Below are 27,500 nucleotides of genomic sequence, written 5' to 3'. Positions count from 1 at the left end.
ATGGCATGTTGAATTACTTAAACTGAATAAAAACTTATCGCAGTAACATCCATCCATCCATCCATCCATCCATCTTCTATATCGCTTTATCCTTTTCAGGGTCACGGGGAACCTGGAGTCTATCCCAGGGAGCATGGGGCACAAGGCGGGGTACACCCTGGACAGAGTGCCAATCCATCGCAGGGCACAATCACATACACATTCATACACTACGGACACTTTAGACACGCCAATCAGCCTACCATGCATGTCTTTGGACTGGGGGAGGAAACCGGAGTACCCGGAGGAAACCCTCGCAGCACGGGGAGAACATGAAAACTCCGCACACACAGGGTCACGGTGGGAATCGAACCCCCGACCCTGGAGGTGTGAGGCGAACGTGCTATCGCAATAACAATACTTAAATTTTTCCACGCAGCAATTTGACACAAATTGAAAAAAAAACCCCACAGCAATATCAATACTTGAATTAGTTTCCTCTGAAATTCATTGTGTTTGTATATTTCGATTGAAAACACAATTCCAGCATTCAAAATTCAATACACACATATTCACCTTCCTAAAATACGGTCCCAAAATATTCAGGTGTTAAAAATCCCATCTTCATTATTCGTCAGGTAATATTTCAACACATTCTTTTTCAACCTCACAAATTCGGGTCTTCACATCCGGGTCTCACAGGAAGAGCAATACACAGTACATGTGTGTGTGTCTGAGTGTCGTACTGAAAATGAATATTTAGCAGCATGTGAGAATTGTTCATCTGTCTGATCATCTGTTGAATTGCGAGTGATTTTTGTATGTGTGTGTGTGTGTGTGTGTGTAGCATTTGGTTTTGTGTTGCCAGATTGAGTGTGACACACTCCCCCAGCGGGATGTTAACATTCTTACACACTGATTTATGTTGGTGTCTGGCCTCATAAAAACTAACTGCACTCTCACTCGTTTATCTCGCACACACTCACGCTCAGCCGTACAGAAAATATTACACGGTTGCAGTGTGACATATTTACACACACTCGAGCTGCGACGATACAGTAAATCTACAGTGTGAAAACAGTAGTGTGGTTTTTCAGTGCTATCAGTTTCTGCTTACTGCCTCACGTGTCTGGTTTACAGCGCGGTAGTTTACATCTTTATCCAGTAGCTTTAACCAAGTGCCGTAAATGCAAAAACGCACACGTGTGTGTGTGTGTGTGTGTGTGTGTGAGAGAGAGAGAGATACGTACAACAAAGAGGCTGTGTGTGTGTGTGTGTGTATGTGTGGTCCGGTTTTATGTTTTCCATATTGCTCCTCTGAATGGATCTTTTCTCTTCCACTGTTTTTGAGCTACAATTCATTCACTAGTCGACTTTTTCCCCACACTACATGTCATCGTCCGCTCGAGAAACTATTATGCAAAAATAAAAGACGGCAAAACGATACCCTCATCTCTCCATGTTTATGGCTTCTTTCTTTCTTTATTCCTTTCTTTCGTAATTACCTTCATCTTCATCATAAGAAGATGTGTGATTAACTTTGAGTGATCATGTGCGTACTGCTAAATGTAAAACTGTGCCACGGAACATCCCGTTATCCTACGTTTAAATTGGAAAAATAACTATATATATATATATATATATATATATATATATATATAGAATAAAAATATTTCTAACATTTTAATTTGATTTAGTTTGTTGAGTTATTTTTGTATGTTCCTGAATAACCTGTTTAAGTGATGCGGAGATCATGTGATCTTGTTTGAGCCCATCTGTTGTGATGACGTCAGGACGTGTTGAGGAGTTCACAGCTGAATTTAACACGTATTCGTGCGAACACGTCATCGACGCGGGTGCTGTGAAAAACAACCTGTTAAATTCTCACTACCACCTGACATCTCTTTATACATGCTAAAACACACACACACACACACACACACACACACACATTGCAGGTGCACACTGTAGACCCTCCGCCAAAATCTTGTTCTTTAGTGTATCACTGTTCTTTTTTTCTTTATTTATTTCTTATTGCCATATTTATGCTTCTCCTCTCTCTCTCTCTCTCTCTCTCTCTCTAAGAGAACAAATCTAAGGATTTGTATTGAGTGCTTAAACTGCTCTATTTTCTCTATCATTCCAATGTGAGTGTTAAATGTGAGTGTTAAATGTGAGTGTTAAATGTGAGTGTTAAATGCGAGGGTAAATGCGAGGGTAAATGCGAGGGTAATTGGGAGGGTAAATGCAAGTGGTAAAAGTGAGGCTAAATGTGAGTGTTAATTGTGAGTGTTAAATGCGAGGGTAAATGCAAGTGGTAAATGTGAGTGGTAAATGCAAGGGTAAACACGAGTGGTAAATGCGAGGGTAAATGCTGTCACGGAACGGGACTGGAAGCGGATGCAGGTGCAGATCAAAGTCTTTATTATACACGTAACTCAACAAACAACGAAAACGCGGTCTTCACAGGAAAACGAGAAACTGGAATCGTGGCATGAAACGAGAGCAGGCATGAAACAAGACCGCTTAGCATGCTAATGCATTTGCTACCATATACAAACATGACTTACGTTACCAACGATACAAACGATAATACTGCGCCAAGTGTGCAGTAACCGAGGGGTTTAAATAGCCAACATAATCAAACCAAAGCATGGGCACCTGGGGCAAATCAAAGACATACTCCAACTTAACCAAATGCTCAAGCAGGAAGCGAGCGAATCAAAATAAAGCCACGTGTCCAGTCCAAGGCTGTGCCACAGTGCCATCTGCTGGCGATGGCATAACAAATGCGAGTGGTAAATGTGAGGGTAAATGCGAGGGTTAAATGCGAGTGGTAAATGTGAGGGTAAATGCGAGGGTAAATGCGAGTGTTAAATGCGAAGGTAATTGCGAGGGTAAATGCGAGTGTTAAATGCGAGGGTAATTGCGAGGGTAAATGCGAGGGTAAATGCGAGGGTAAATGTGAGGGTAAATGCGAGTGTTAAATGCGAGTGGTAAATGTGAGGGTAAATGCGAGTGTTAAATGCGAGTGGTAAATGCGAGGGTAAATGCGAGTGGTAAATGCGAGGGTAAATGTGAGGGTAAATGCGAGTGTTAAATGCGAGTGGTAAATGCGAGGGTAAATGCGAGTGGTAAATGTGAGGGTAAATGCGAGTGGTAAATGCGAGTGGTAAATGCGAGTAGGTGTTTCCTGAAATTTTTATGTGCTTTTTGACAGCAGCTGAGCAAGACAGTGCCGAGTAAAAGCAGTCGCAGTGTTCACACTCACACGCACACTGTGTTTAACCGTGTGTGACGCACTCAGGGTAAGTGTGTGTCCTTTATTTCATGTGTTTGATAAAGAGGAAAGAGGAAACATCATCGGGAAACATTTCTGAGCTGCAAGAGTCGGAGAGTTCCTGATGAGTGCCACGCCCTTCCTGAAATCAACCTGTCACTCATTTAGGCAGAGATGCTGACCTCTGTCATGGAGAAACATTTCCACTGGGTTTTGCTGTCAGGAGTGAGATGAACACACACACACACACACACACACACACGCACACACACTAGTATTTCTGTCACTTTTTCTCTTTTTTCAGTCAGTCTAACACTCGCACTGAGGCCTTAATAAACATGAAAAAACAGAGAACAGCATGTTGATCATGTGGTAAAGAATTCATTTGGTTTACTTCACATTAATCAGCATTAGAACACATGCTAGACTTTGAAGAGTGCGTCTAGAGAGTGTTACTGCTACGCAGATTAAAGCCAACAGATTTTAATTGATAATGAATAAACACTCCCTTTATCAAGCAGCTTTATAGAATAGCACTCGATCCAGCACATCCTGTTATTGTGCATATGCACCAAAAGTTAATCGTACGCACGACTTAATGAAGCCACGAGATATTCTCATTGATCACACTTTTAATTCCATTTTAACTGAGTCATAAAATCACGCCAGTGTTTGTAAAACATCGCCACAGATTGTTCCCTGGAGACACGTTCATAACGCCAGGCGTGACCCGTCCACCTGTGATCTTATCACCCAGGACGCACGTTAATCCCGGGAGTGCCCCGGGGCCCCTGTGCGTTATTAACACCACTCCAACACAGCCTCAGATCACAGAACACAGGAACGAGCTGAAGAGCTGTGTGTGTGGATCTGAAGACCGTGGCACTTCACACACAGATAATCTACAAACTTCAATTCAGAGTTCTCATTTGCAGAATTCCGTTGAGTGTCTGGTTTTGAGAAGTCGGCTCTGATTTACAGTAGTCTGCCCCCTCATCCCATCTGCTGGAACCTTCTCTGGGAAAAAAAAAAAAAACCCAAAAAACTTCTGAGGCTTGATATGAAACTCAGAAAACGCTTACATGAAGAGATGTGGTTTTTTTTTTTCTAATAGTACAGAGTGTGAGAAACTTTTGGAGAACATCTGTTTTGGAAAGTCATTAGTAAGTGTGTGTGTGTGTGTGTGTGTGTGTGTGTGTGTGTGTGTGTGGTACACTACCGCCTGTCCTCGGAAGACCTTCCCAGATTTCCTCGTGTCCGGTGCTGTTTTCTTCCCATTAATGACTGTTTGAAGCTGTGTGAAAGAGGCACTTTGTTCCAAATGCCACACTGTCCTACCCCCAGGGGGCAACAATGGGTGAAGGGGCAGTACAGTTCAGGATTTAGACTATTTACGTATTACTGATTCTTTTCTTGCTTGTTCTGTTTATTGCTGCCACAAGCGTTATATCTCGACATAAAACACACACGATAAATAAACCTTTATTTATTTATTTATCTATTTATTTATCTATGTATTTATTTATTTATTTTCGCATCCGTTTGACAGACATGTTGTTCTATTTTTGATTTTTTCCGCGTTTACTGATAGACATTAGATATTTATTATTAACCTTATTGTCTAATTAGTCATTTATTTGTTTTTCCTTCATTCTCTAACTGATTATTCATTTGATATGATTTGTATTTTATCTTATTTGTTTGTTGGTTCACTTTTGCTATTTTTGACAGCTTTATTTATTTTTACCCATTGAATAATGTTTTATTTTGTAATCTTTAATGTGTATTTGACAAACATGTCGTCCTTTATTGTCTTCTTTTATTTATTTTCAACTAATTGATTTTTATTTATTTAAGGTTATTGTCCTTATTGTCTGGTAATTCATTTATGTATTTATTATTTATTCCCTAACAAATTATTATTATTATAATTAACACAGTAACTAACAGTAAGTATGATTTATTTCCTATGTTTTATTTATTTATTTATTTGTTTGTTTGTGTATGTGTTTGTTTATTCACTCATTTGTTTGTTTGTTTGTTTTTTTTTTACAAATAATTTAACATCCTTGTGTGAATGTGATTGCACGTTGACCTGTTCTCTCATGTCTGAGTAATAGAGGCTACTTTAGCCAATCAGAGCTCTCGGTTTTTACTGTCACCTCCCCCAACACCTCGACCTGGCAATCATTCGTGTGGAGACAGTGAATCTCCCGACCTTTTGGCAGGGTGAAGCAGCATTTCCGCAGCAGATTAAGACAAAATAAACAATACAAGAAAAAATAATATATAAGAAAAACAAATAAATAAATAAATTTATAAAATTCATGTCACATGATATTCATTCTTTTCTTTCTTATTGTTAAATATTTGTGACTTTACCTTCTTTGGATTCTTTTATATTTTTGTGTTGGCTAAAGAAAAAAGTAATGGAGATGTCAAAGAAGTAAAACACACACACACACACACCCACACACACACACACATACACACACACACACCATAGTCATTTGTTTTATTCTCAGAAGCAGCATGAATAAATGATGTGTAAGTCTGAAAAGACCTCTGCCACATGACTCAAACACAAGGGCAAATGAAAAACATGATCTGTGTGTGTGTGTGTGTGTGTGTGTGTGTGTGTACGTGCTGTGATGTGATGTGTGTGTACGTGCTGTGATGTGATGTGTGTGTGTGCTGTGATGTGTAGACCAGAGGATGCATCCTGATGTTTCTGCCAGGAATAAAAATGTGTGCGATTCTCAGGAGTCATTTGGTGGAACTTTAACTAGTTTTTGGCTTTAAAATGAAACCCTGAAAAATTATTCACTTTCACTTTTTTCACGCCCGAGGCTGAGCACTAGACGATACAAGAACATGATGGCTCGATGCCTGATCTTTTGTCTTAACTGCTTAGCCTGATTAGCAAATATTTAACCAAAGTTTTCTTGTTTTTTCCCCCTCAACAGGTCATCCTCATCCTGACCAGATATTACCACGCTGATTCCAGCAAAGTGCTCGAGAGCTCCCTCTGGAGGTAGGACACACGCTGTGCATTTCTCCCAGTTAACAGTTACGAATGTCACGGATCAAGGAAAATGGATTATTTGGGCTTCGTACAAATAACATCGTAGTGACGTGATGATGTAGTTCAGCTAATTAAATGAAATTGTAGGCGGAACGATCAAGCCGACGTGACCAGCATCCGGATAGAAATGAAACTTTGATTCATAAAATAATCATACGACATCTAAACTAACTGTGATTTTGAATGCAATTAACAAATCAGCTTCAGCTGCATGAAAGAAAGCTCCACCCATCCATCTAGTGTTGATCATATTAAACTAAAGTCACCTTATATCTGTCAGGGATGTAGAGAAACAGGACACAAGTGTGTAAATTTAGCGTGTTTATTTGGGGGTAATCCGTAAACCATTTCATAAGAAATTAACCATATAGCATGATTAAGACTTCACTTCAAGACCATGAAACATCAGGGATTAAATAATCTGAATAATCAAGGGAGGAATTAAAAACAGGTGAGCTGCAAACAGTGATTAATGGGGCCAAGCACTTTCTTTTCCTACCTCTTAGTGACAGAGGAAGACCAAAAGCCAACAGGAACATCAGCACTTTGCTCTCATGGAGATATCCCACATTTGAAGGCTAAACATCGATCGTTGCTGAGATATCCCCTAACATCCTGTTTTCAGTGCTATTAGACTTAAAGTTGCTGAGATGTACTCTCATTTCCTGTCAAATTCATTTGCAGGTTATGGATGAAATGCCGCATGTAAAAAATCCAAAAAACCTTTTTTTTTGGCGTTAGTTTTATAAACATATCTCCACGTTTACCCGAATGGTGGCACTAGAGGGCTTGAGTGTCTTCGACAAAAACTGCTGTGAAAGTAGCTGAGACTATCCTCCATCACTGTGACAAATTTCATACAAAGTGTATGAAACATTGTAGAAGAAGAAGACAAAAACATACCATTCTAGTAGGTGGCCTGTGCGCCTTCAGTGCTTGGCCCCCTAGCGATCATGACACAGTGAGGAGATAAACAAGACAGTTTAGTCGATTTCTGCCACGTAAAAGAAATAAAACACTTGGGGACGTGCTGTTATAGGAAAATAACCCAGCATTCAGTTGTCGCACCACATGACGAACGATAACCTGCTATGGAAACCTGAACATCATTTGAGCAAAGAGGCGTTGAACGCTCGGCTAACAGACGTGTCGATCGGAGTCAGTAACCTGGAAGAGTGAAAATGTCTTAGAGTCTGTGTTTGATTCATCGTCAACACTTGCCAGAACTGATTTTTAAAAAACATTTCCTGATGACTCTGATCGACATTGGGAACTCGGTGCACATCCAGTGCACGTCCTGAAACACTATGTAGGCCTTGGTGTCTCTTTCCAAAGGGTTTGCAGAGATGCTGCTTTAACGAGCCGCACCATAGCTTAATTAGGGACGCTCTGGGGATTTACAACATGCCGTGCTAATTGCCTCGCTAGCTCCCTCATTATCAGCTAGCCTTGACCAGCGCTGTGTTTGCTGTGGTTATGTGGAGTGTGAATGTAAATGTGAGAACGTTTGGGAGTTTCTGAGGTGGGGGTGATGGTTTAACACCACGTAAAGGACGTGTCGAGGATTACGTGCGAGGAAAATAACGCAACGCGCACGGAATAACTGATGCCCTGTTTGTGGCTAGTCTGTCTGAGATCGAGAGGAGATCTGAGAAACAGAAGTCATAGAGCGGAATGGAAATGATAACAAAGGAAGGAATGCAGGAAGAAGGAAATAAATATTGATGATTAAAAAAGAAAGGTGTAGAAGAGAACAGAGAAATTGGAAATATGAAAAGAAAAGGAGAAAAAAAGGAACAGATGGGAAGTGAAAAGTAGATAAGAGAGGAATGTAGATGCAAAAGAGAAAATAAAGGAAACCGTGTCAAAAAAAATACACAGAGGATGAGAAAAAGAAAGAAAAGACAGAAAAATGGAACAAAGGACACAGGGGAACAGAGAGAGTCAGAGAGAAGGGAATGATAGAACAGCGCAGACAGAGTGATGGAGACGGAACGAGGGAGAAAAAGACGAAGGTAGAAAAAATGGAGATGGATGAATGAGTACAAACATGAGTAGGTTCAAGCACAGGAATAGAAGAGAAAACATAAAGAGGAAGATGGAGAGAATGATGGAGGGAGAGAGAGAGAGAGAGAGAGAGAGAGAACAAAGGAATCAACGATGAAGGAGAAAGGACAAAGGGAGATGAAGTGAAAGAGAGATGGATCGTAGGATGTAGACAGGAAGAGAAAGAAATGAAATAAGAGAGGGAAAGTAAGAAGAGGAAAGGGAGCACACTTTAAAAATGGACGCAAAAAGAGGGGAAGAGAAAATGAGAGTAAAAGAAGACAAAGAAAGAAAGAGAATAAGAAAGGTGAGAAGGAGAAAAAAAAGAGGGAGAAGCAAAATGAAAAATGCATGAAGGGGAAAAAGAATTGAAAATAATTGAGGGGGGGGGAAGGAGTGAATGAAAGAGTGAGAACAAGGAAATTACATGAAGCACAGGACAGTGGATGAAGGAGAGAGGGAGAAGGACAGAGGAATTATGGAAGGAGAAAGAATGAACAACATGCATGGAGAAACCCTTAGGGAAAGAGAGAGAGGTCTACTTACTTGTTTGTGTGTATGTGTGTGTGTGTGTGTTTGATAGCGTGCCACAGGGACATCTGTGTCCCGCCCCTCCCCCTCGCTCGCCCAGCTGAGCTCCTCCATTACCTTCATCTATTCATTCGTTCATTATCACCATCACACAGTAACTCCATTACATCACTCGCTCACTCAGTCCCTCAGCAATGACATCACACTGACCTCTCAGCCAATCAGAATACAGAGCTGAGTTACAAACAGAATCCCACGATTTCTAGAACTAGAATATTCAACTGTTCTTTAATTTTATAAGAAAAAAAAGGTTGGATGAAAGAAAGAAAGAATGACTAGAGAAAGGAGAAAAGCTATATCGATGGATAAAAGAAGAAAGAAAGAAAAAATAGATATAAAAGAAAGAAAGACTGATGGTTAAACGAGAGAGAAAGAAAGAAACACTGGTGGGTAAAAGAGAAAGAAAGAAAGACTGATGGTTAAATGAGAGAGAGAGAAAGAAACACTGGTGGGTAAAAGAGAAAGAAAGAAAGACTGATTGAAAGAAAGAAAGATAGACTGGTTGATAGGTGAGAGAAATAAATAAATAAAAGAAAGAAAGAAAGACTGATGGTTAAACGAGAGAGAAAGAAAGAAACACTGGTGGGTAAAAGAGAAAGAAAGAAAGACTGATGGTTAAACGAGAGAGAGAGAAAGAAACACTGGTGGGTAAAAGAGAAAGAAAGAAAGACTGATTGAAAGAAAGAAAGATAGACTGGTTGATAAGTGAGAGAAATAAATAAATAAAAGAAAGAAAGAAAGAAAGAAACACTGATTGATAGGCGAGAGAAAGAAATGAAAAAAGAAAGAAAGAAAGACTGGTGGGTAAACGAAAGGAAGAATGAAAGTAAGAAAGAAAAAAGAAATGTAAAGTGCCAAAAAGACAGTGGAGACTAAATGAAACGGTGGGAACGAGAGTGAGAAAGAAAGAGAAGGAAATGAATGTGTTCTTTATCAGCCTCACACAGTAACTCCATTACATCACTCGCTCACTCAGTCCCTCAGCAATGACATCACACTGACCTCTCAGCCAATCAGAGCGCAATGCTGAGTTACAAACGGAATCCGGCTATTTCTAGAAGTAGAATTTAACAAGAAAAGGAAAGACTGATTGATGAAAGGAAGAATGAACAGAGAAAGAAGGAACGGGATCACAGTGCAGAGATTCAGCTCGGAGGCGTCTATGTGAACATTAACCTGGAGAAGGGTTTCTGCAGCACCATTAGTCAGATTAGATGGGAACTCCCTGCACTTCAGATTGGACCTCCATTCTACACACACCGCAAAACAAATCCCAACACCATGCAGTGTGTGTGTTAATGAAGAGCGCTCTGCAGCTCCTGGTCTCCGGCTCCTCTTCTCTACATGGCCCAGAGGTCAAACTCCTGCTGGTCCTGCTGTTCTCCAGCGCTCGGGGTCTACAGCACCACCTGGACCTGCTGTACTCTCAGACCCGGGCCTGGACAATAACCCCCCCCACCCATTACTAATCTTTATTAATCTAGCATTGAATGAGATATAAAAATCTATGAATCAGTAAATTAGCGTTTATTCTGTCTGGTTCTGAGGGGATAGAGAACGACAGATAAACAGAGAAGAGAATATCAAGGGAAAAAGAAAAGTTGGAGAAAGACAACCAAAATAAAAGAGAACGAGAAAGATGTAGACACCGCAGGAGTAAAAAGGACAGAGGCGAAATATACTGAAAGAGGTGAAGAGAGAGAGAGAGAAATGGAGAGGAAGGAGAAAGCACTAGACACTAGCACATGTAGCTTCGGTAAGCCTGTGATGTGCAGAAGAGAGAATCTATCACTCTTTCTATCTCAGCTGGGTGAATTATGTACGAGTTCGGCTCCGGGCACCAGCCCATGTTTTAATCGCTGGAGGTCGGCTCGTAAACCCCGTGCTGAAGTTATAACGGAGTGGAGAAATAAATCAAACATAACTCACTGATTAGAACGATGAAGGAATCCTCAGAGAGGCGGAGCTCAGCTTCCACACTGGAGGAATTTATACAGACAAACTGGAAGGAGAGACCGAATCGTTAAAAGCAAGATGAGGCAAGTTCATGCCGAACAACCAGGAGAAGTGTTTGTGATGGAATGGTGAGAGTGTGATTCATCTTCCATTGTGTTAACCCAAGCAGCGCTCACTGATATCACTTCATTCGAGGGTCACACACAAGTGTCTTATCTCAGTGTAACACCAGCTTACTCAATGCCTTCTTTTATTTCATACCCTATCTTATAGCTAACGAGTGAGCTACGCATGTAGCTATTCATGTGTATCTGTTCAATGTCAAGCCTCCCAACAATTCTGAAATGAAAGAAGAAAGAAAGAAAGAAAGAAACGTAAAGAAAGGTTGATCTATGAAAGAAAGAAAGAAAGACTGATGGATGGAAATAAAAAACAAAGAAAGTCAAATGTCAAAAGTCAAAAGAAAGTCAAATGAGCAAAAAGAAAACAGGGAAAAGGAAATACACGTAGAGATAGAATTATTGGAGAGACAGAAAGAAAGAAATTTTACTCACAACCAGTTAACCGACCATAGTAAAACAACAATAAATAATAGAAAGATGGAGTGAAAAGACTGATTGATTGGTGGATGAAAGAAAAAAGAAAGAAAGTATTCTGTTTGTCACATCCAAAAATATTCAAAGAACAAAAAGAAAAGGTGGGGGGGGGGGGGATTAGAGAAAGAAAGACAGATGTTTTTACTAATAACCAGTTAACCAGATCTCCACCTTGTAACAACCATACTAAAACAACAATAAAAGAAAGAAAGATGGATTGATTGAGGAAAGAAAGAAAGAAAAAAGAAAAAGAAAGAAAGACTGACTGATGGATGAAAGAGAAAAGAAAGAACAAGTGTTTTACTTGTCACAGCTAAAAACGTTCAAATAGCAAAAAGAAAATGGTGGGGGGGAACTAAATATTAAAACAAAAATAAAAGAAAGAAATTTGGAGAGAAAAGAAAGAAGGGAAGATTGATTAAATAAAGAAAGAAAGAAAGAAAGAAAGAAAGGAAGAGTTCTATTTGTCACAGCCAAAAATGTTCAAAGAGCAAAAAGTAAAGAGGGAAAATAAGAAATAAAACTAGAGACAGAATTACTGTAAAGAAAGGAAGGAAGAAAGAAAGAATATTCGGACATTATCTGACGATGGATATTTCTTTCCCCAGTTCAGCCAATCACAGTGGAGTACGCTGGAATACTTATACTGCAAGAGGCAAGATAAAACTAAAGTACAGAAACAAAACACAGCACCATTTCAGCGTTTTGTGTTTTCACATTGTCCATCTGGTTAAACGTGTGAGCTGGCTCCGTCGCCTATTCAAAACCCATCCAGCATGTTACACAGCTGGAGGTAATTGGAGGGAAAAAAAAGCAGCTGAAAAGAAAGACTCCAGAAGATATAATAAAATAAAAAGATGTCTCAGAGTGCGGTTGAAGAAAATCAGTCTCCTCCAAGTGGTCTTGGGCCATGTCCCAAATGTAAACCGAGCTGCTTGTGTTTTAAGACACTGGAACAGAGCGAGACGGGTTTGTACAGATTGCCATTTTACAGCCCTTTTATGTGGAATGTTGGACTGTCATCGGACCTTCTGCTTCACTGACGGCTTTGAGTTGTCGTTGGTGGTAATGTCTTCTTCCCCAGATGTGTCTGGAGGAAATCGTCATTCATCAGATCATCATTCGTCGTGTTGCTCATGAATAATGTTAGCGATGTGAAAAGTGGACACCAAATATGTGCTGCTGGCTTTTTCCTATGTGAAGAGACTGAGAGAAAGGTGGCACTGGCGAAAGGGTTCTTGTGCTGGAGACAGGTGGGAATATTCCACATTTTTCCACCACAAAGAACTAGAACACATGGTACAGGTACTGAAAACCTGATGGTCTGGAACCCATTAGGTGCCCATTACCCATTAGTGTGTGTAAAGTGCTTCTGCAGCTATAAGAGAAAATCGTTATTAAAATTTGTAAATGTTTTGGAGTGTTAGATGAGCTGGCTGACTTCACGGCAACATCTGGCAATGCTAAACGAGATTTCTTAATGTTACTTCCATTGCTGTTGACAGAAAAAAAATCCTTCGTTCTGGTGGTAGGAAGGTGTTTGACGAAAAAGTTCAGGAAGTCTTCTTTTACAGAAGATACAAGACAAAGACATGGCCCATACCACTTAATTGACACAACTACTAAAATCACTGATCCCCAGTTATCCCTGGCTCTTAACACCAGTCCCTCCTCATGCACTGGGGCAATGATAGCTTAGTGGTTGATGTTCTAAGCCAGTGATTTTCATTTTCTTTCTGCTTTGCTGGTGGCCATAGGCTGAGAAAGTCAGTCCACACATTTGCATCCCCACATTTCCAGCTCCTCCTATGGGATCCCAAGACATTTCCAATCCAACAATAAAGTATCATCTCTGCAGCAGGTCCTGGGTCTGCTATGGGGTCTCTGTCCCGTGTGACATGCATGATACAGCTCTAGTGGGAACCGACCAGTGAACATCTTTGTAAGGTACCCAAACCATCCCAAATCTGTAGCCAAGCCTGGGGGTAGTGTCCTCAGATGATCTTTTGACAGGGTCTCCCACTTATTGGGTTCAGCCCAAAACTTGCAACATGGAGCCATCTTGTCGGCTGTCCACCTGCAAGATGAAGTTTGGGGCTCAGGTACAATGCTAGTCAGACAGCAGGCATGTGATGGACGGTCTTAGATGGACTAGACCAGGGGTGTCCAATCTTATCAAAGTGCTGGTGTGAGTGCAGGTTTTCATTCCGACCAAGCAGAAGCCACACCTGAGTCTATTGAAAGCCAAGATCAACTGATTAAAAAGGTGGAATCAGGTGTGGCTTCCGATTGGTTTGAATGAAAACCTGCACCCACACCGGCCCTTTCTGGATAAGATTGGACACCCCTGGATTAGACCCTTGCAATGGGCACTGGCTTTGAGAGCAAGTTGAATTCTAAGGACTGCCAAAGAGTCACCGTTAAGCTCTTTATCTACTTAGACTGGATTGTTTCCTGATCAAGTGTACCTTGCTTCGGATAAACGGATCTGCTAACAGTGTGGTTATGTTACTGAAAAATAAAGGTAATAGTGTATACATTTCCTTAGAAGCACACAATCAATAATTAATCAGAAAGCAATTATAGTAATCAACTGAGATTAGTCAGGTTTCCGCTGATCCCGAACCCTGATGGTTAGATCACGTCATTAGCCATCGCACTGACCGGATTGAGCCGTGTCATTGGTGTCGCTTTGATTGGATTGAGATTGATCGGATGTAGAGAACCGTCGTTCACAGATAACGAGGAATATCTTTCATTAATGACTGTGCAGCCTGTGTGCTCAGCCCATCAAATGTGAGATGAGGAGTGAACAGAAAGCTCAGTGTACAGAGAGAATGTTATAACGAGGAGTAGGAACTCGGGGCTGGAGTTGTGCATTGCACAGCAAGGATGATGATTCAAGAGAAAACATAAACAAGTCAAAGTCAAGAGGGAGAGGAAACGTTTATCGAATTTGGCAGGCGCTTTTAACCAGATCCATTTACAGAAGTGATTTTCTCTCTACTTGGAAAATAAATAGATCCTTATGCTAGAGCAGATCGGCTCGAGTCCTAAGATACAGACAGGCTGAAGCACCGCCAGAAGCAGGAGTTCGTTCTGATACGTGGTTACCCGAGTACACCCGCTCTGATCTAACGAGTCTTGAGTATCAGGATTACAGCCAGATAGGGATTATTATCTTGAAACAGATTTGAAACTGATCTGTCAAACTGCTTGAGGAGCTCTGAGGTGTGTTTTTGTCAGATCTACAAGTGTAACTACTTTTTCTGAGTTTGAGTTGAGTTGAGTTCAAGAGCTGTGCAGTTCTTGTCCAGAAAACCTCCAGTACACTTTAGATTTAGTTCTTCAGATGGAAACATAAGTGCTGTGTGTGTGTGGTGAGAGAGTGAGAGAGAGAGAGAGTGAGAGTGAGAGAGAGAGTGAGTGAGAGATTGAGTGAGAGATAGACCTCAGTTCGACATCAGGTATTTTTAGGTTGTCCTTTAGTAAGTATAGAGTATACCTTTCTCTTGTATACACACACACACACACACACACACACACACACACACACACACTTAACTCTCGCTGACTCTCTCTCTTTCTTTCTGTCTCTTTTTCTCACAGCATGCACTGGACTTGCCTCGATCGATCTCTGTGTGTGATTGTGCTTAATGAGCATTAATCTACACACACACACACACACACACACACACGTGCACACACACATAGAGGTAGGTGAAAGAACAACAGAGGAAGATCTGAGTGCTGGATGAGTGGATGGGGAAATGGGGCGGGGGGGTTTGACAGTGGAGGGTTTATGTATTATGGATGTGTGAAATTTCCTGAGGGGTGTGTGTGTGTGTGTGTTTGTGTGTGTGTGTGTGTGTATGTGTGTGTGTGTGTATGCGTGTGTGTGTGTATGTGTGCCATGAGGTGGAAGAACAAAGGGGACTTCTGTTGCTTTATTCCTTCTACCTCTTTGTCATTTCTTTATCGTTTCTTGTCTGTCTCCTACCATCAAGCCACTGGAGGAACCTTTTCAGGAACTCAGGTACTTTAGGCACATTTTCACAGATGCACAGATACTTAAGCTGTGTTTCCACCACCGAAATCTTTTCAGGAACTTGGGTACTGTAGCCACATATCCGATGCAGGAACCTTTTGGGGGAACTCGGGTACCTTAGTTGTGTTTCCCCCTTTGATCATTTTTCGAAGGTGTGGAAGTTTCCAGTGCTAGAATGGTTTCACAGGCTTTACAGGGTCTTAGGTACTTTAGCTGAATAGCTGCTGCCGAAACCTTTTCAGGAACTCTGGAACTTTAGGCCTGTTTCTACTTCACGAACCTTTTCAGAAACATGAGTACTTCACAGAAGCTCTGGAACATGTTTTTCGGAACTCTATAGCATGTTTCCACTGCAGGAACCTTTTCACACAATTCCAATACCTCAGAATACAAATCATAGCACCTCAATTCAATTTGTAGTGTCCAATTTGGAGCTCTTTCTGATTCTCACCCCTTTTGACCTTGCCGTGGAGATCAGTTCTCTCTCTGTCTTTCTTCTTCGGCCCGTTCACAGCTGGCATTAACATGTCAAATAGTCTGCACTTATATAGCGCCTTTTAACCTTAGCGGCCTGCAAGGCCTGGCATCAGGAGCAACGTGGGCTTCAACGTCTTGCCCAAGGACACTTTGGCATGTGGATTCGTGTAGGCCTGGGATCGAACCACCAACCCTGCAATTAGTGAACAACCGGCTCTACCATCTGAGCCACAGCCACCCCATAACATGCGTGCTGGGTGATCAGATCACAAGTGGACACTCAAGACGCATAACCGTTTACACCTGGCATTATGAACACGTCTCCAGTGAGAACTTTTGAGAAGGTTGTCGTGCACATTTTTCATGTCAGCCTTCCGCTGTGTCTGTTATCAGGAATCAGAAATGTCCCGCGGATCCTATCTCACGCATATCTGTACGGAAGATTTAATCACTCGGTCTGCTAACGAAACGTATAAAAGAATGAGCGATGAGACTATGAATGAATCTATGAAAAGCAGCTGGTTTCATCACTGCTGTTCCAGGATGTGGTTTGACTGATCGGATCCACCTGTAATTAACGCTGTCCACTAGTGATCCGATCACTCAGGACACGTGTTAATGCCAGGTGTGAACGGGGCCTTGGAATTAATGGAAGAAGATGCTTGTGTATAAGGTGCTAAACGAGTGAGGGGGTATAGAGACTCCGGTTCTTTCACACCGCTGTGCCGGCGTGCCGCCTCATTCTAAAGCAGATGATTGGCGAATGTGTGAATCGTTCATGCCCGCCCGTCTCTGTAGTGATGAGAGCATTGAAGTTTGTGATGATGGCGCTGGTAATGATGCTGCTGCTATTAGCACTGACTTCATTTACACATCAGAGCTGCTAATGGACGTAATCAGAGAGGGAGAGAGAGAGAGAGAGAGAGAGAGAGAGAGAGAGCGATTAAAAAACTGACAAGTTTGAAGGTAGAAGATGCTGCAGAGACATAATAATAAAGAGAGAGTAAATTAAATGAATTAAGAAAGATACAGATATTGTGGAATAGATAAAGAAACAGTTAAGTAGTCTGTTTTTGCTCTCCCAGTTTAGTCCTTGCACAATTCTAGACACTAGCCAGTAGGAAATATCTTGAACTATGTTAATATTTCTCACGTTGACGTTATGATCAAACAAACAGAAGGTAATTAAACCTATTTTTTATTATTATTATTATTTTAATCATTGATTTCTAGAAAGAATATAAATATCCTGCCGATAAAACAATACATGCTTGAAATAGAATAATAGAAATATCTAGGAATAGGCTTGGTAATTTTATACTGGGTTTTATTGTGATGTCATAATAAGGAATATTAGATACATTTGACGAATTTTTGATGAAATTCAAGATAGTTGAACTCTTCGTGTAACTTGTCTCACGGACGATCAAGCTCTCAGGAATTTCCATAAAACTCTAGTCTGGTAAACAGGACGATTGGGATTTGTCTGCACTGCCCTTGAGAATGGCTACAGAGCTCAGGTAGCAGCTGCTTTCTGAATGGGACTGTCTTTATTGTCCAAAATACGCTGCATACCTAGAGAGAGCTGCCTTCCAATCTGAACGCAATCTGCTCTGAAAGTGTGTGTGTGAGAGAGAGAGAGAGGGAGAGAGAGAGAGAGAGAGAGAGAGAGAGAGAGGAAGAAAGGGAGGGTGAATGGCAAGGACACTTTATCTGATTTAACCTTCTTTAATTCATGGGGTCAGCTTAAAGTGAGATTGAGATTGAGACTCCCTGTGTGTCAGGAGCTAAGTGGAGACAAATGCTGGGCCATCTGGTGAGAGTTTCACATTTCTGCGGAGGTTCTTAACGGTGACGAAGAACAGGCTGAGAAACTGAAACTACCTCCACACACACACACACACACACACACTTGCAAAATGGCAAGAGGAGAAAACTCCAGTGTATTTCTCCTTCATAAATCTTTGAGAAATCTGCAAGAGTGCTTTCTCTCTCTCTCTCTCTCTCTCTCTCTCATATATATTTTTTTCCTGTTGCCTCTTTTTGACCTCGAGGTAATTACAGGGCTCGTGGGAATTGTAGTTTTCCGGAATGTACCAGGGACTGGGAATGATGCACTGGTGTGTGTCGGCAAAAACAGAGTGTGGAATCCAGCTGTGCAGAGGGAAAGTATGCTAACGTACATGTCTGTTAACGGTTACAGGTGTGTCTTAACAGGTACAGCTGTGCCAGATTCTGCTACTTCAGAGGTTGTCTACTGGCGGACCGTGGTCTGTTTGCCTGCATGTTCAGCGATGGTTTTCAGTGACCCGTTATTCAGCAACTCTAGCTTTTTAAACAAATCCCATCACTGCCTCTGTAGCAGATCCTTTGTTCCAGGTTAACCAATCACGTGCGTTTATGTAAATGATTTAGATGAAGGCAGCTCATTGGACCAGAGCTACAGGGCTACATACATTAGGTCTTAAAGAGGAGAGATTTCTCAACTTCACAGCAAAGTCCATAGATGTTTCACTTTATTGACCTTGTCTGGTCTGATTATGAGAGAACTCATGACATGGCGTACGTAACGAAGGCTGATGATGTAAAACAGAATGTTGAAAAATACGAATGCATTTTAAGCATTAAAGAAACAGAATCAGAAACTAAATGAACACAGACTAAACTGAAACAAAGCAGGTAGACAGGTAAAGGAGGGGAAGGCATAGAATATTCAGTTCGGGTTACAATTGGCAACATAAAAACACAATTAAAAGTTGCCATCTTGATCTAGACAGGTAGGAGGTAACTAGGTTCAGTAGAACTTTCATAGAACTGAACTTTCACAAATTTGAGTTGAATACCCCAGTGCTACTGTGTAGAGTTCTGCTTACAATGACAGATTTGCTAATGCAGGTGTGCTGAACTTATCACTACTGTTATCCATCACCCAGACGGTTCCTTGGCAAACTTTGTTTTAGAGATACACGCTCCTCTATCGACCACCTGGTCACATTTGGAATTTTGTAGATGAGCTGGACACCCTGCTGAGCCTCTTCCCAGTTGATGGGACTACACACAATCTCCTTGGAGACCTCAACCATCCAACAGACAAATAAAGACTAGATGAACTTCAATCCTTACGCCTCCTTCCACCACTCTCATATTCTCATCTGGACATCACTACCTAATACTGACAAAACAAACAAACAAACAAACAAAGAAAATCATCAGGAAAACCGAAACATTATTCCTTCCATAGTTTGCTCCACACAATTATATCTAACAACTGAGAACTGTTTTTTTGTTAGCAAGAGACACTTTCCATCATTCGCACTCCCCAATACTCCTCAACCCTCAAGACCCTAGTATGATTCTCCCCTGTTTCTCCAGACGATATTCTACACCTACTAAGATACAGTAATCTCAGCAAGAGTCCTCTGGACCCCATGCCACCCACAATGCTCCAGTCTATTTCCCATGACCTCCTCCCCTCCATCTCATATATCATGGCTTCACAGCATAATGTCATGTGCCAACTGCCTACATTGCTGCTAGACCAACTGGTCCTGATCCTTCTGGAACTCTCTCTATCTTCAGCCTTGGAATCACTGGCTCAGCATAGTAGTGGTTTTGTCTCATTACAGACGGGAGGGTTGTATCAAGTGACACGGGGAGGATCTGCTCCCTACAGATTCTCCACCGGAGTCCTCAAGACTCAGTGCCTGGCCTTCTGTTTTCTCTCTACGCCTGTTCTCTTGGGTCCTTCCACCATACTAATTGTATGTTTAGATTAGACTTGCACTACCTGAAGTAGCATCCAACAAATGTCAGAAATGTATATGAGTACAGTTGCCCAGGGGAGTGAAGGGGTACAACAGATAGGTATAGGCATGTTAATGGAAGAATCATGGTTCTGTGACTGAGTGGGGGACAGGGCAGTCTCTAGCATCTGGAGGACATTACAAACTATTTCTATGAAGCAGGATCAGTCTGGGCAGGATCACGTCCATCATCAAAGCCTATTTGGGCCTGACAGAATAAAAAAGATCGTCATCCCGACATTCATGAACAGGTGGCCACGTGTCTGCTCTAAGGAGACCAAGGAAACCCTGGTGAGAATAGTCATAAAAACACTAGAACGTGAGGTGTGTGTCAAGCGAAATGTATTTGATGGTGCAGATTGAACCATAACAAAATTAGCAAGAATAGAGTGCCATATGTCTCAAATACACTTCCCCAACTCCAGACAAGATGGGAGTGAGTGTGTTGTGTCTCGCTGAATGAATCACACACTTCTTTCTTGTACTTTCTTTTAACCACCCACTCATGCCACAAAACACAGTAAACACACACAGTCGAGTTTCTCTTATTGGTTTGACAGAACCACCCTTCTTCTGTATTTGTGTCACATCGCTGCAGGAGGTCAAGGGCACAGGTTTGCAAAGTGATTAGCTTCATACAGTGTTAACACACACACACACACACACATACACACACACACACACACACACACTCTAATCTGTATGGCCAACTGCTCAGCACGTTTTCGATGAGAGCTTTAGCATTGAGCTCTAGGCTAAGTAGGAGGTCTTGGAGATCTAAACACAACTGCACGATACACAAAATAAACCAGGATTATCCATCACACCATTGTAGTGTGTGTGGTATGTGTGTGTGTGTGTGTGTGTGTGTGTGTGTGTATACTGTGAAAATGTTGGCCACGCTTTTATCAAATCGCTCTGTTGGAGTTCATTGATTGCTCTCTGCATGGTGGCTGTGCAAGACTAAACCTTCAGTTTCACATCAGCCACACACACACACACACACACACGTACACAGTTACTTTAATACACATACTTCTACAATGACACGGTTCCTAATGACAACAAAACGTGTTAACCAATCAAAAGAGACACTTTAACTCTAAGTTAGCATGTTTTCATGCTTTTTGTGTAGCATATGTGAGCGACGAGTTCTAGCAGTGAGAAGAGAAGCGGTGTGTTGTGTGTTTGGCACGTCGCCCGGACACTAACACGCACCCCTCTCAACGCACTCTCTCTCTCCCACCTACACACACACTGTCGCATTCTTCCTCTCGCCAGATCTTCACAGCGGCAACAGTTTCTCCCCATAAAGTATTATGATCATTTCCCCCAGATTGCTAGCTCAGATGTCTCTTTTTACAGACACACAAAAGAATAACAAGGCTTTTGATTAAGTTGCATGTGCAATTAGCGAAACACAACAGTGATTATGCTGTTTAACGACATTGTTACTCACAGGAAGCGGACAGAGGAAAAGATTAATTAAGCAGAAAAATCCATAGATAAGTTTTTTCTTTCTTTTCTCCTGGAGAATACAGTGGCAGTGCGAATGGATAGCGCCAGAGCTAACAGGTCCGTGTGTGCTAACCTGTGCAAATCGTAATAAGTATGCCAAGAGGGCGAGGTATACTGACTTGTGCTTACAGGTACAGGAGCGCTTATAAGAGCATGGGTATGGGTATAGGTACTGTATGCTAACAAGTACAAATATACTAACAGATTCAGGTTGTGCAAATGGTAGCAAATGTGCTAACAGGTCAAGGTGTGCTAATGAGCGTGACTTTAATGTTCAAGGGGTCTTACAGAGCATGTTCATGCTAACTGGTATAAAGTAAACATTGCAAGTTTGTTAACATGTTAACACGATGTTCTGTACATGTGTATCAATGGTTGAAGAAGTATAAGTGTGCTAATGTCTGCTGGCAGATACAGGTGCAGGTGTATACAAGTACATGTGCGATAACTAATACAGGTGAGTGGTACAGGTGAGGTAAAGGGTACAGGTGTAGTAAGGGGTGCCGGTGCAGTAAGGGGTGCCGGTGCAGTAAGGGGGACATGTGTCATAAAGGGTACATGTGCCGTAAGGGATGCAGGTGCAGTAAAGATTACATGTGCTGTAAAGGGTACAGGTGTAGGAAGTGTGCATGTGTGGTAACAGGTACAGGTGTGGTAAGGGGTACCTTTTTGCTAGTGGATACTGGTGTGGTAAAGGGTATATGTTTGCTAATGGGTACAACTGTGGTAAAGAGTAAAGGTGTGGTAAGGGGCACAGGTTTGCTAATGGGTACAGGTATGATAACATGTACATGTCATAACTGGTACTGGTGTGGTAAGGGGTTCAGGTGTGGTACTTTGTTGGTCTAAGTGCAGTGGTAATAGGTGCTAATGGGTCTAAGATTCAGTTGTGCTGATGGGATGAGAAGTGCTAATATTTCTTCTGTAATATGCAGCTGCTGTTGACAGTTAATAGAGACAAGGTCATGCCCACTGCTTGAAAAGTTCTGTAAAAAAGAAGTAAGTGGAGAGAGAGAGAGAGAGAGAGAGAGAGAGAGAGAGAGAGAGAGAGAGAGAGTACTGGATGGAAATGAAAGAGTAAAAGAGAGAGATAATGCACTTCAGATGTTAGATACAGGCATCAAAGGAAGTGGAAATAGAACAAGAACAGAGGCTGATGCATTAGAGAAAAAGCGTGTGTGTGTGTGTGTGTGTGTAAGGAGTATTTGGCTACACATGTCACAAGATCAGCCCCACAGATCCACATATAGTCCAGGTTTTGTCCATTCATAGTCTATTATTTCCATCATCTTTTAGTACCAATACTTTTATTCCATTCATTTCTAATCCATTCAATCTTGTGCTTTATTCTTGGGAAATGATCAGCCTTTAAGGGTTCTTTCCTCCCCCCCCCCCCTAAAAGGTTATAGGTAGAATCCTATAATGCAGTGTTTTCCTCTCAGAAACAGTTCCATGTCGAACCATTAAAACTCGTAGAAGGAAAAAAGAAATATTCCTTTAGAGTACACTTGACAATTACAGGTTTATATCTTCCTATGAGAGTTATACATTGAAGCCTTTCTGACAGGGAACCACTTAGTTATAGGATTAAGGGTTCTTATGTTATCCCTCTGAGGAACCTTTTAGTTTTCTAAGGAGAACCTTTTATCAGTGTTTCACTGTCAGAAAGGCTTCCAAGTAGAACACTTCTTCGATAATAAAGGGGTTCTTACTAAAACTTTACATGCCTTTCTGGTAGAGAAAACTCTTTGTTGTAGGGTTATACTTAGACTATTTAAGGGTTTTTTTTGGTTGCCTTTAGACTTTAGAACCTTTTCAGGGAACTATGATACTATGAAATTATGATAATGAGTCTTTATTGGTCACATATACATTACAGCACAGTGATTTTTTTTTTTCTTCGCATACCCCAGCATGTTAGGAAGTTGGGGTCAGAGCGCAGAGTCAACTATGCTACGGCACCCCTGGAGTAGAGAGGGTTAAGAGCCTTGCTCAAGGGCCCAACAGTGGCAGCTTGGCAGTGCTGGGGCTTGAAACCCTGACCTTCCAATCAATAACTAAGAGCCTTAACCGTCAGGCCACCACTGCTCCTAGCCACCACTGCTCCTAGCCACCACTGCCCCTAGCCTGCTCCTAGCCAACACTGCCCCTAACCTGCTCCTAGCCACCATTGTCCCTAGCCACCACTGCCCCTAGCCAACACTGTTCCTAGACACCACTGCCCGTAGCCACCACTGCCCCTAGCCAAAACTGCTCCTAGCCACCACTGCCCTTAGCCACCACTGTCCCTAGCCAACACTACTCCTAGCCACCATTTCTCATAGCCACCACTGCCCCTAGCCCCAACTGCTCTTAGCCACCACTGCTCCTAGCCACCACTGCCCCTAGCCCCCACTGCTCCTAGCCACCACTGCCCCTAGCCACCACTGCTCCTAGCCCCCACTGCTCTTAGCCACCACTGCACCTAGCCACCACTGCTCCTAGCCACCACTGCCCCTAGCCCCCACTGCTCCTAGCCACCACTGCCCCTAGCCACCACTGCTCCTAGCCCCCACTGCTCTTAGCCACCACTGCACCTAGCCACCACTGCTCCTAGCCCCCACTGTCCCTATCCCCCACTGCTCTTAGCCACCACTGCTCCAAGCCACCACTGCTCTTAGCCACCACTGCTCCTAGCCACCACTGCCCTTTCCCCCACTGCTCTTAACCACCACTGCTCCTAGCCACCACTGCCCCTAGCCCCCACTGCTCCTAGCCACCACTGCTCTTCACCACCACTGCCCCTATCCCCCACTGCTCCTAGCCACCACTGCTCTTTGCCACCACTGCTCCTATTAATGATTTTCCTAAAATGTCACATTGCAAAGTGTTTTGTTCCTTTGATGCACAGTAATTTGCCAAGGATTACAATTTTTCACACTTTTTATCTGGTTGTGGTTACATTTGACATTAGTTCCCATTCTCACTTGTTACCTCACCAAATTCTCCTTTTCTCTCTCAGAAAGGAAACATCACCATCATCAATGATTGCATGCATTAAAAAAAAAAAAAATCTGTTCATGTTCAAATCTACATAAACCTGTGATTTGCAGCTGCACTACGGTCAGAGCTGCTGTTCTAGAGAATTAATCAACACCTTCTGACCAATCATATTTTTAGAATTCAACAGCGCTGTGGCAAACCGAACATTCTAGGAGCAAAAGGTTCCTAAAAATGTAATGTCCTGAAAACATTTCCAGGGATTGTAGGGACAGATACTAACTAGCAGCCGGACTGGGTAAGAGAGTCGACTGAATCACTAGACCGAGCGAGCCACGGCCGTTTGTTCATCTAGCTAAGGTTTGATCCGGGAAGAGATTTATCCGTAACAGGTATGCGTTCAGATTAGTTGGAATGGTGTGTGTTAGGGAATTGAGTAAGCATGTTCAGAGATTTACACTAAGTATCTGGAATTTCTGAAATACACACACAGAAAGAAACCCGATCCCGCATCAGTACTCGTGTTTGGAGATGATTAGTGAATCCGGGACGTGGAGCCGAGCTGCTCTGGCATTTACTCCTCTGATTCTGTCGGGTCTTGGCGTGTTTCTTTTCCAGCATGCCAACCAGACTCCTTCCGCTGTCCGCTTCCAAAGTCCGGCTCAGCTCAGCACAAACGCTGCCAAGAAAAAAAACCCACACAGGGAGAGAGAAAGAGGGAAAGGGAAATTCTTTCTTAAATAGGTAGCGAGAAGTGAGTGAAATCAGTGGGAAAAGTTTTCTTTCTTTTCTTTGTCAGTCTTTTTTTATTACCTTCTTTTGTTCTTTCAGTCTTCCTTCGATCGATAGATAGAGAGATAGATAGATAGATAGAGAGAGAAATGTGTCTTGACTGAAATCACTTGGAGGAGGTAGACGATAGGATGCTGTCCAACACACATACTTTGCCAAACACACACATCCTTTCTGCCACTCACACACACACACACACACACACACACACACACACACACACACTCTGCAGTGTAGAAATCCCAGTGTGGCAGTGGTTTGAGCAATCTGGCAGCTGTCCTATATACAGAAGGCCAAGTCTCTCTGTCTGTCTCTCTCTCTCTGCCTGTCTCTCTCTCTCGTTCTCTCAGTGTGTGTCTGGATAACAGATGTGGACATTCTGTCGTTCCTTGGCACCAGTAGAACGCTGCAGTGACTAGCATGTAGACCAGACTAGCCCAAGATCTAGCATCAGGAGATCGCTATCAAGGCTTACGATAGCTCATGTATCTTTAGCTTAGCCTTGCACTTTAGCCTCATTACACCTCATTAAATTCCACCCCCTGTCTTCTTATCCAGCTGTTAGCTACCTATTTGAACCACTCTGTAAAGGTCCACTTTACATAACGATCGGTAATTGTTAGTTGGTTTTTACAGTCCTGCTTACTTGCTAATGGGTGTTCAGGGTTTCCATGTGCTCGTCCACAGGGGCAGCTGTTTAACAAATATTAATCTTCATCAAGTTCTCATTCACAACTCCATACATTTTGAATCCCACTGAAATACTAATGATCTCTTTTGAGTGAACAACTACTTGACAGATAGAAGCTGATGTGTTGAATTGCTCACTTTTCTAGATGTTGTGCAGTCATGGGGCAGCATGTTCTCTGCCCCTTTTAGCGCCATACAGTTATTATTACACCTCGTGATGTCAGATCCAACAGAGGTCCACTGGGGCAGGGTTCATGCTGTCGCTATGCTCGGGGGAGGAGCAGAGGACAGGACCTCTTAGAGTTTCAGTAAAATTTGCCTAAAATGCCTCTCCAAGGCATACCCAAAGTGGAAATTACTTTTACAGCATTTGGTAGACACCCTTATGCAGAGTGAGTTACATTCATCTCATTTATACATTTGAGCAGGTGAGGGTTAAGGGCTTTGTTCGGGGGTCCAGCAGTGGCAGTGCTGGGAGTCTTACATCTTAACCACTGAGCTGCTACTACTGCCCTTTAAGTTAAAGCTGTTCTTGAAGCATTTGGAGTACATGCATGATTTTGGTCTTTTGAAAGGGGATACTCTGAAGTGTTTTGCGCAGAAGTCAGAATCACTGTAAGTACTACTGGTATTGAGTAATAGAGGTTTGAACACATTGAAACAGAAGGGTATTTTTCCACTTGATTTTTTTTTTTTTTTTGCATACAGAGGCCTACAGATGCCTACACCTGAGAGCCATTAGCTGCAAAACACAATTGGACCACAACATGAAGCCTTTCCTAGTCCACGTTCAAATCTGAAAACAATACCAAATAAAATGTTTTTCTAAGGGTATGTCCATGCATTTTTCTACCAAACCTTTTGCAGACTCCAAAGACTCCCTTGGTAACCATGTACACATAACTAGGATAAAAAGGCTGCTACTCTTATAATTATCACATCACATATCCAGCAATCTACAAAATATATTTTCATATGTATATTCATAATTGAAACCTTTGTGCACTTTTACGCGCTCTGGTGCCATTGGTTCCAGAGCTTTACGCAGGGACTTTTTAGTTGAAGTGTTGAAACACGCCAGTAAAGCAAGATATCATTCTTTTCAGCAGTTCACTGGCTACACAATGGTCCGGTCCAGTCCAGTCATCCTCCAAGCCACCATTACTTAGCTTGCGCTATTCATGTAGGAAAGGGGGAGGAGCTTCTCTTCAGCACAGACTCTCATTGGATCTTGTAGCCTATAGACAGGACATGGAAGCTCCTATTGGTCCAAATGAGCTGTCATTCGATAGGTCTCACCCCGGGGGCCATTTTGAGGTCCGATGTGTTCACTTGCACGCCGAGGAGATATTGAGAACAACGTGATCTTCTGAGATAATTTGGAACAACGCAGCAGCAGTTCTTGCGAATTTACTGATGTAAAATATGTTTTGTGCTAAATATTTTTACATAATTGGATTGTTTGGACTTTTGTCCGAACAGTGTAACAAGTCAGGATGTTATGGATCAGTGGACTGCTATCTGGCTTCACAGGTGAGTTGGCTCCGTTTGGTGTTTTGTTTGTTTGTATGCTGGTGGTCTGACAAAGACGTTGATTGTAGCTGCTGCTGTGAAAGCATCTTTAAACGGTTTATATAATTCGAATCACTAGCTTCTTAGC

General features: G+C 42.2%; 1 protein-coding gene across 1 annotated transcript in view; it reads left to right on the top strand.

Moving 5' to 3' along the window:
• The window catches only part of LOC128610517 (VPS10 domain-containing receptor SorCS2-like), a 210,631-nt gene that overhangs the window by 57,827 nt on the left and 125,304 nt on the right, over window positions 1-27,500 (top strand). Inside the window, exon 2 of the mRNA XM_053629883.1 lies at window positions 6,226-6,293. Coding sequence (XP_053485858.1) covers window positions 6,226-6,293 — 68 coding nt within the window. The remainder of the gene's footprint in view (window positions 1-6,225; window positions 6,294-27,500) is intronic.

Source organism: Ictalurus furcatus, chromosome 7 (assembly GCF_023375685.1).
Source record: "Ictalurus furcatus strain D&B chromosome 7, Billie_1.0, whole genome shotgun sequence".
Taxonomy (NCBI): Eukaryota; Metazoa; Chordata; class Actinopteri; order Siluriformes; family Ictaluridae; genus Ictalurus; species Ictalurus furcatus.
Note: the sequence above shows the minus strand (reverse complement) of the source record. Positions and strands in the feature narration are given on the sequence as shown.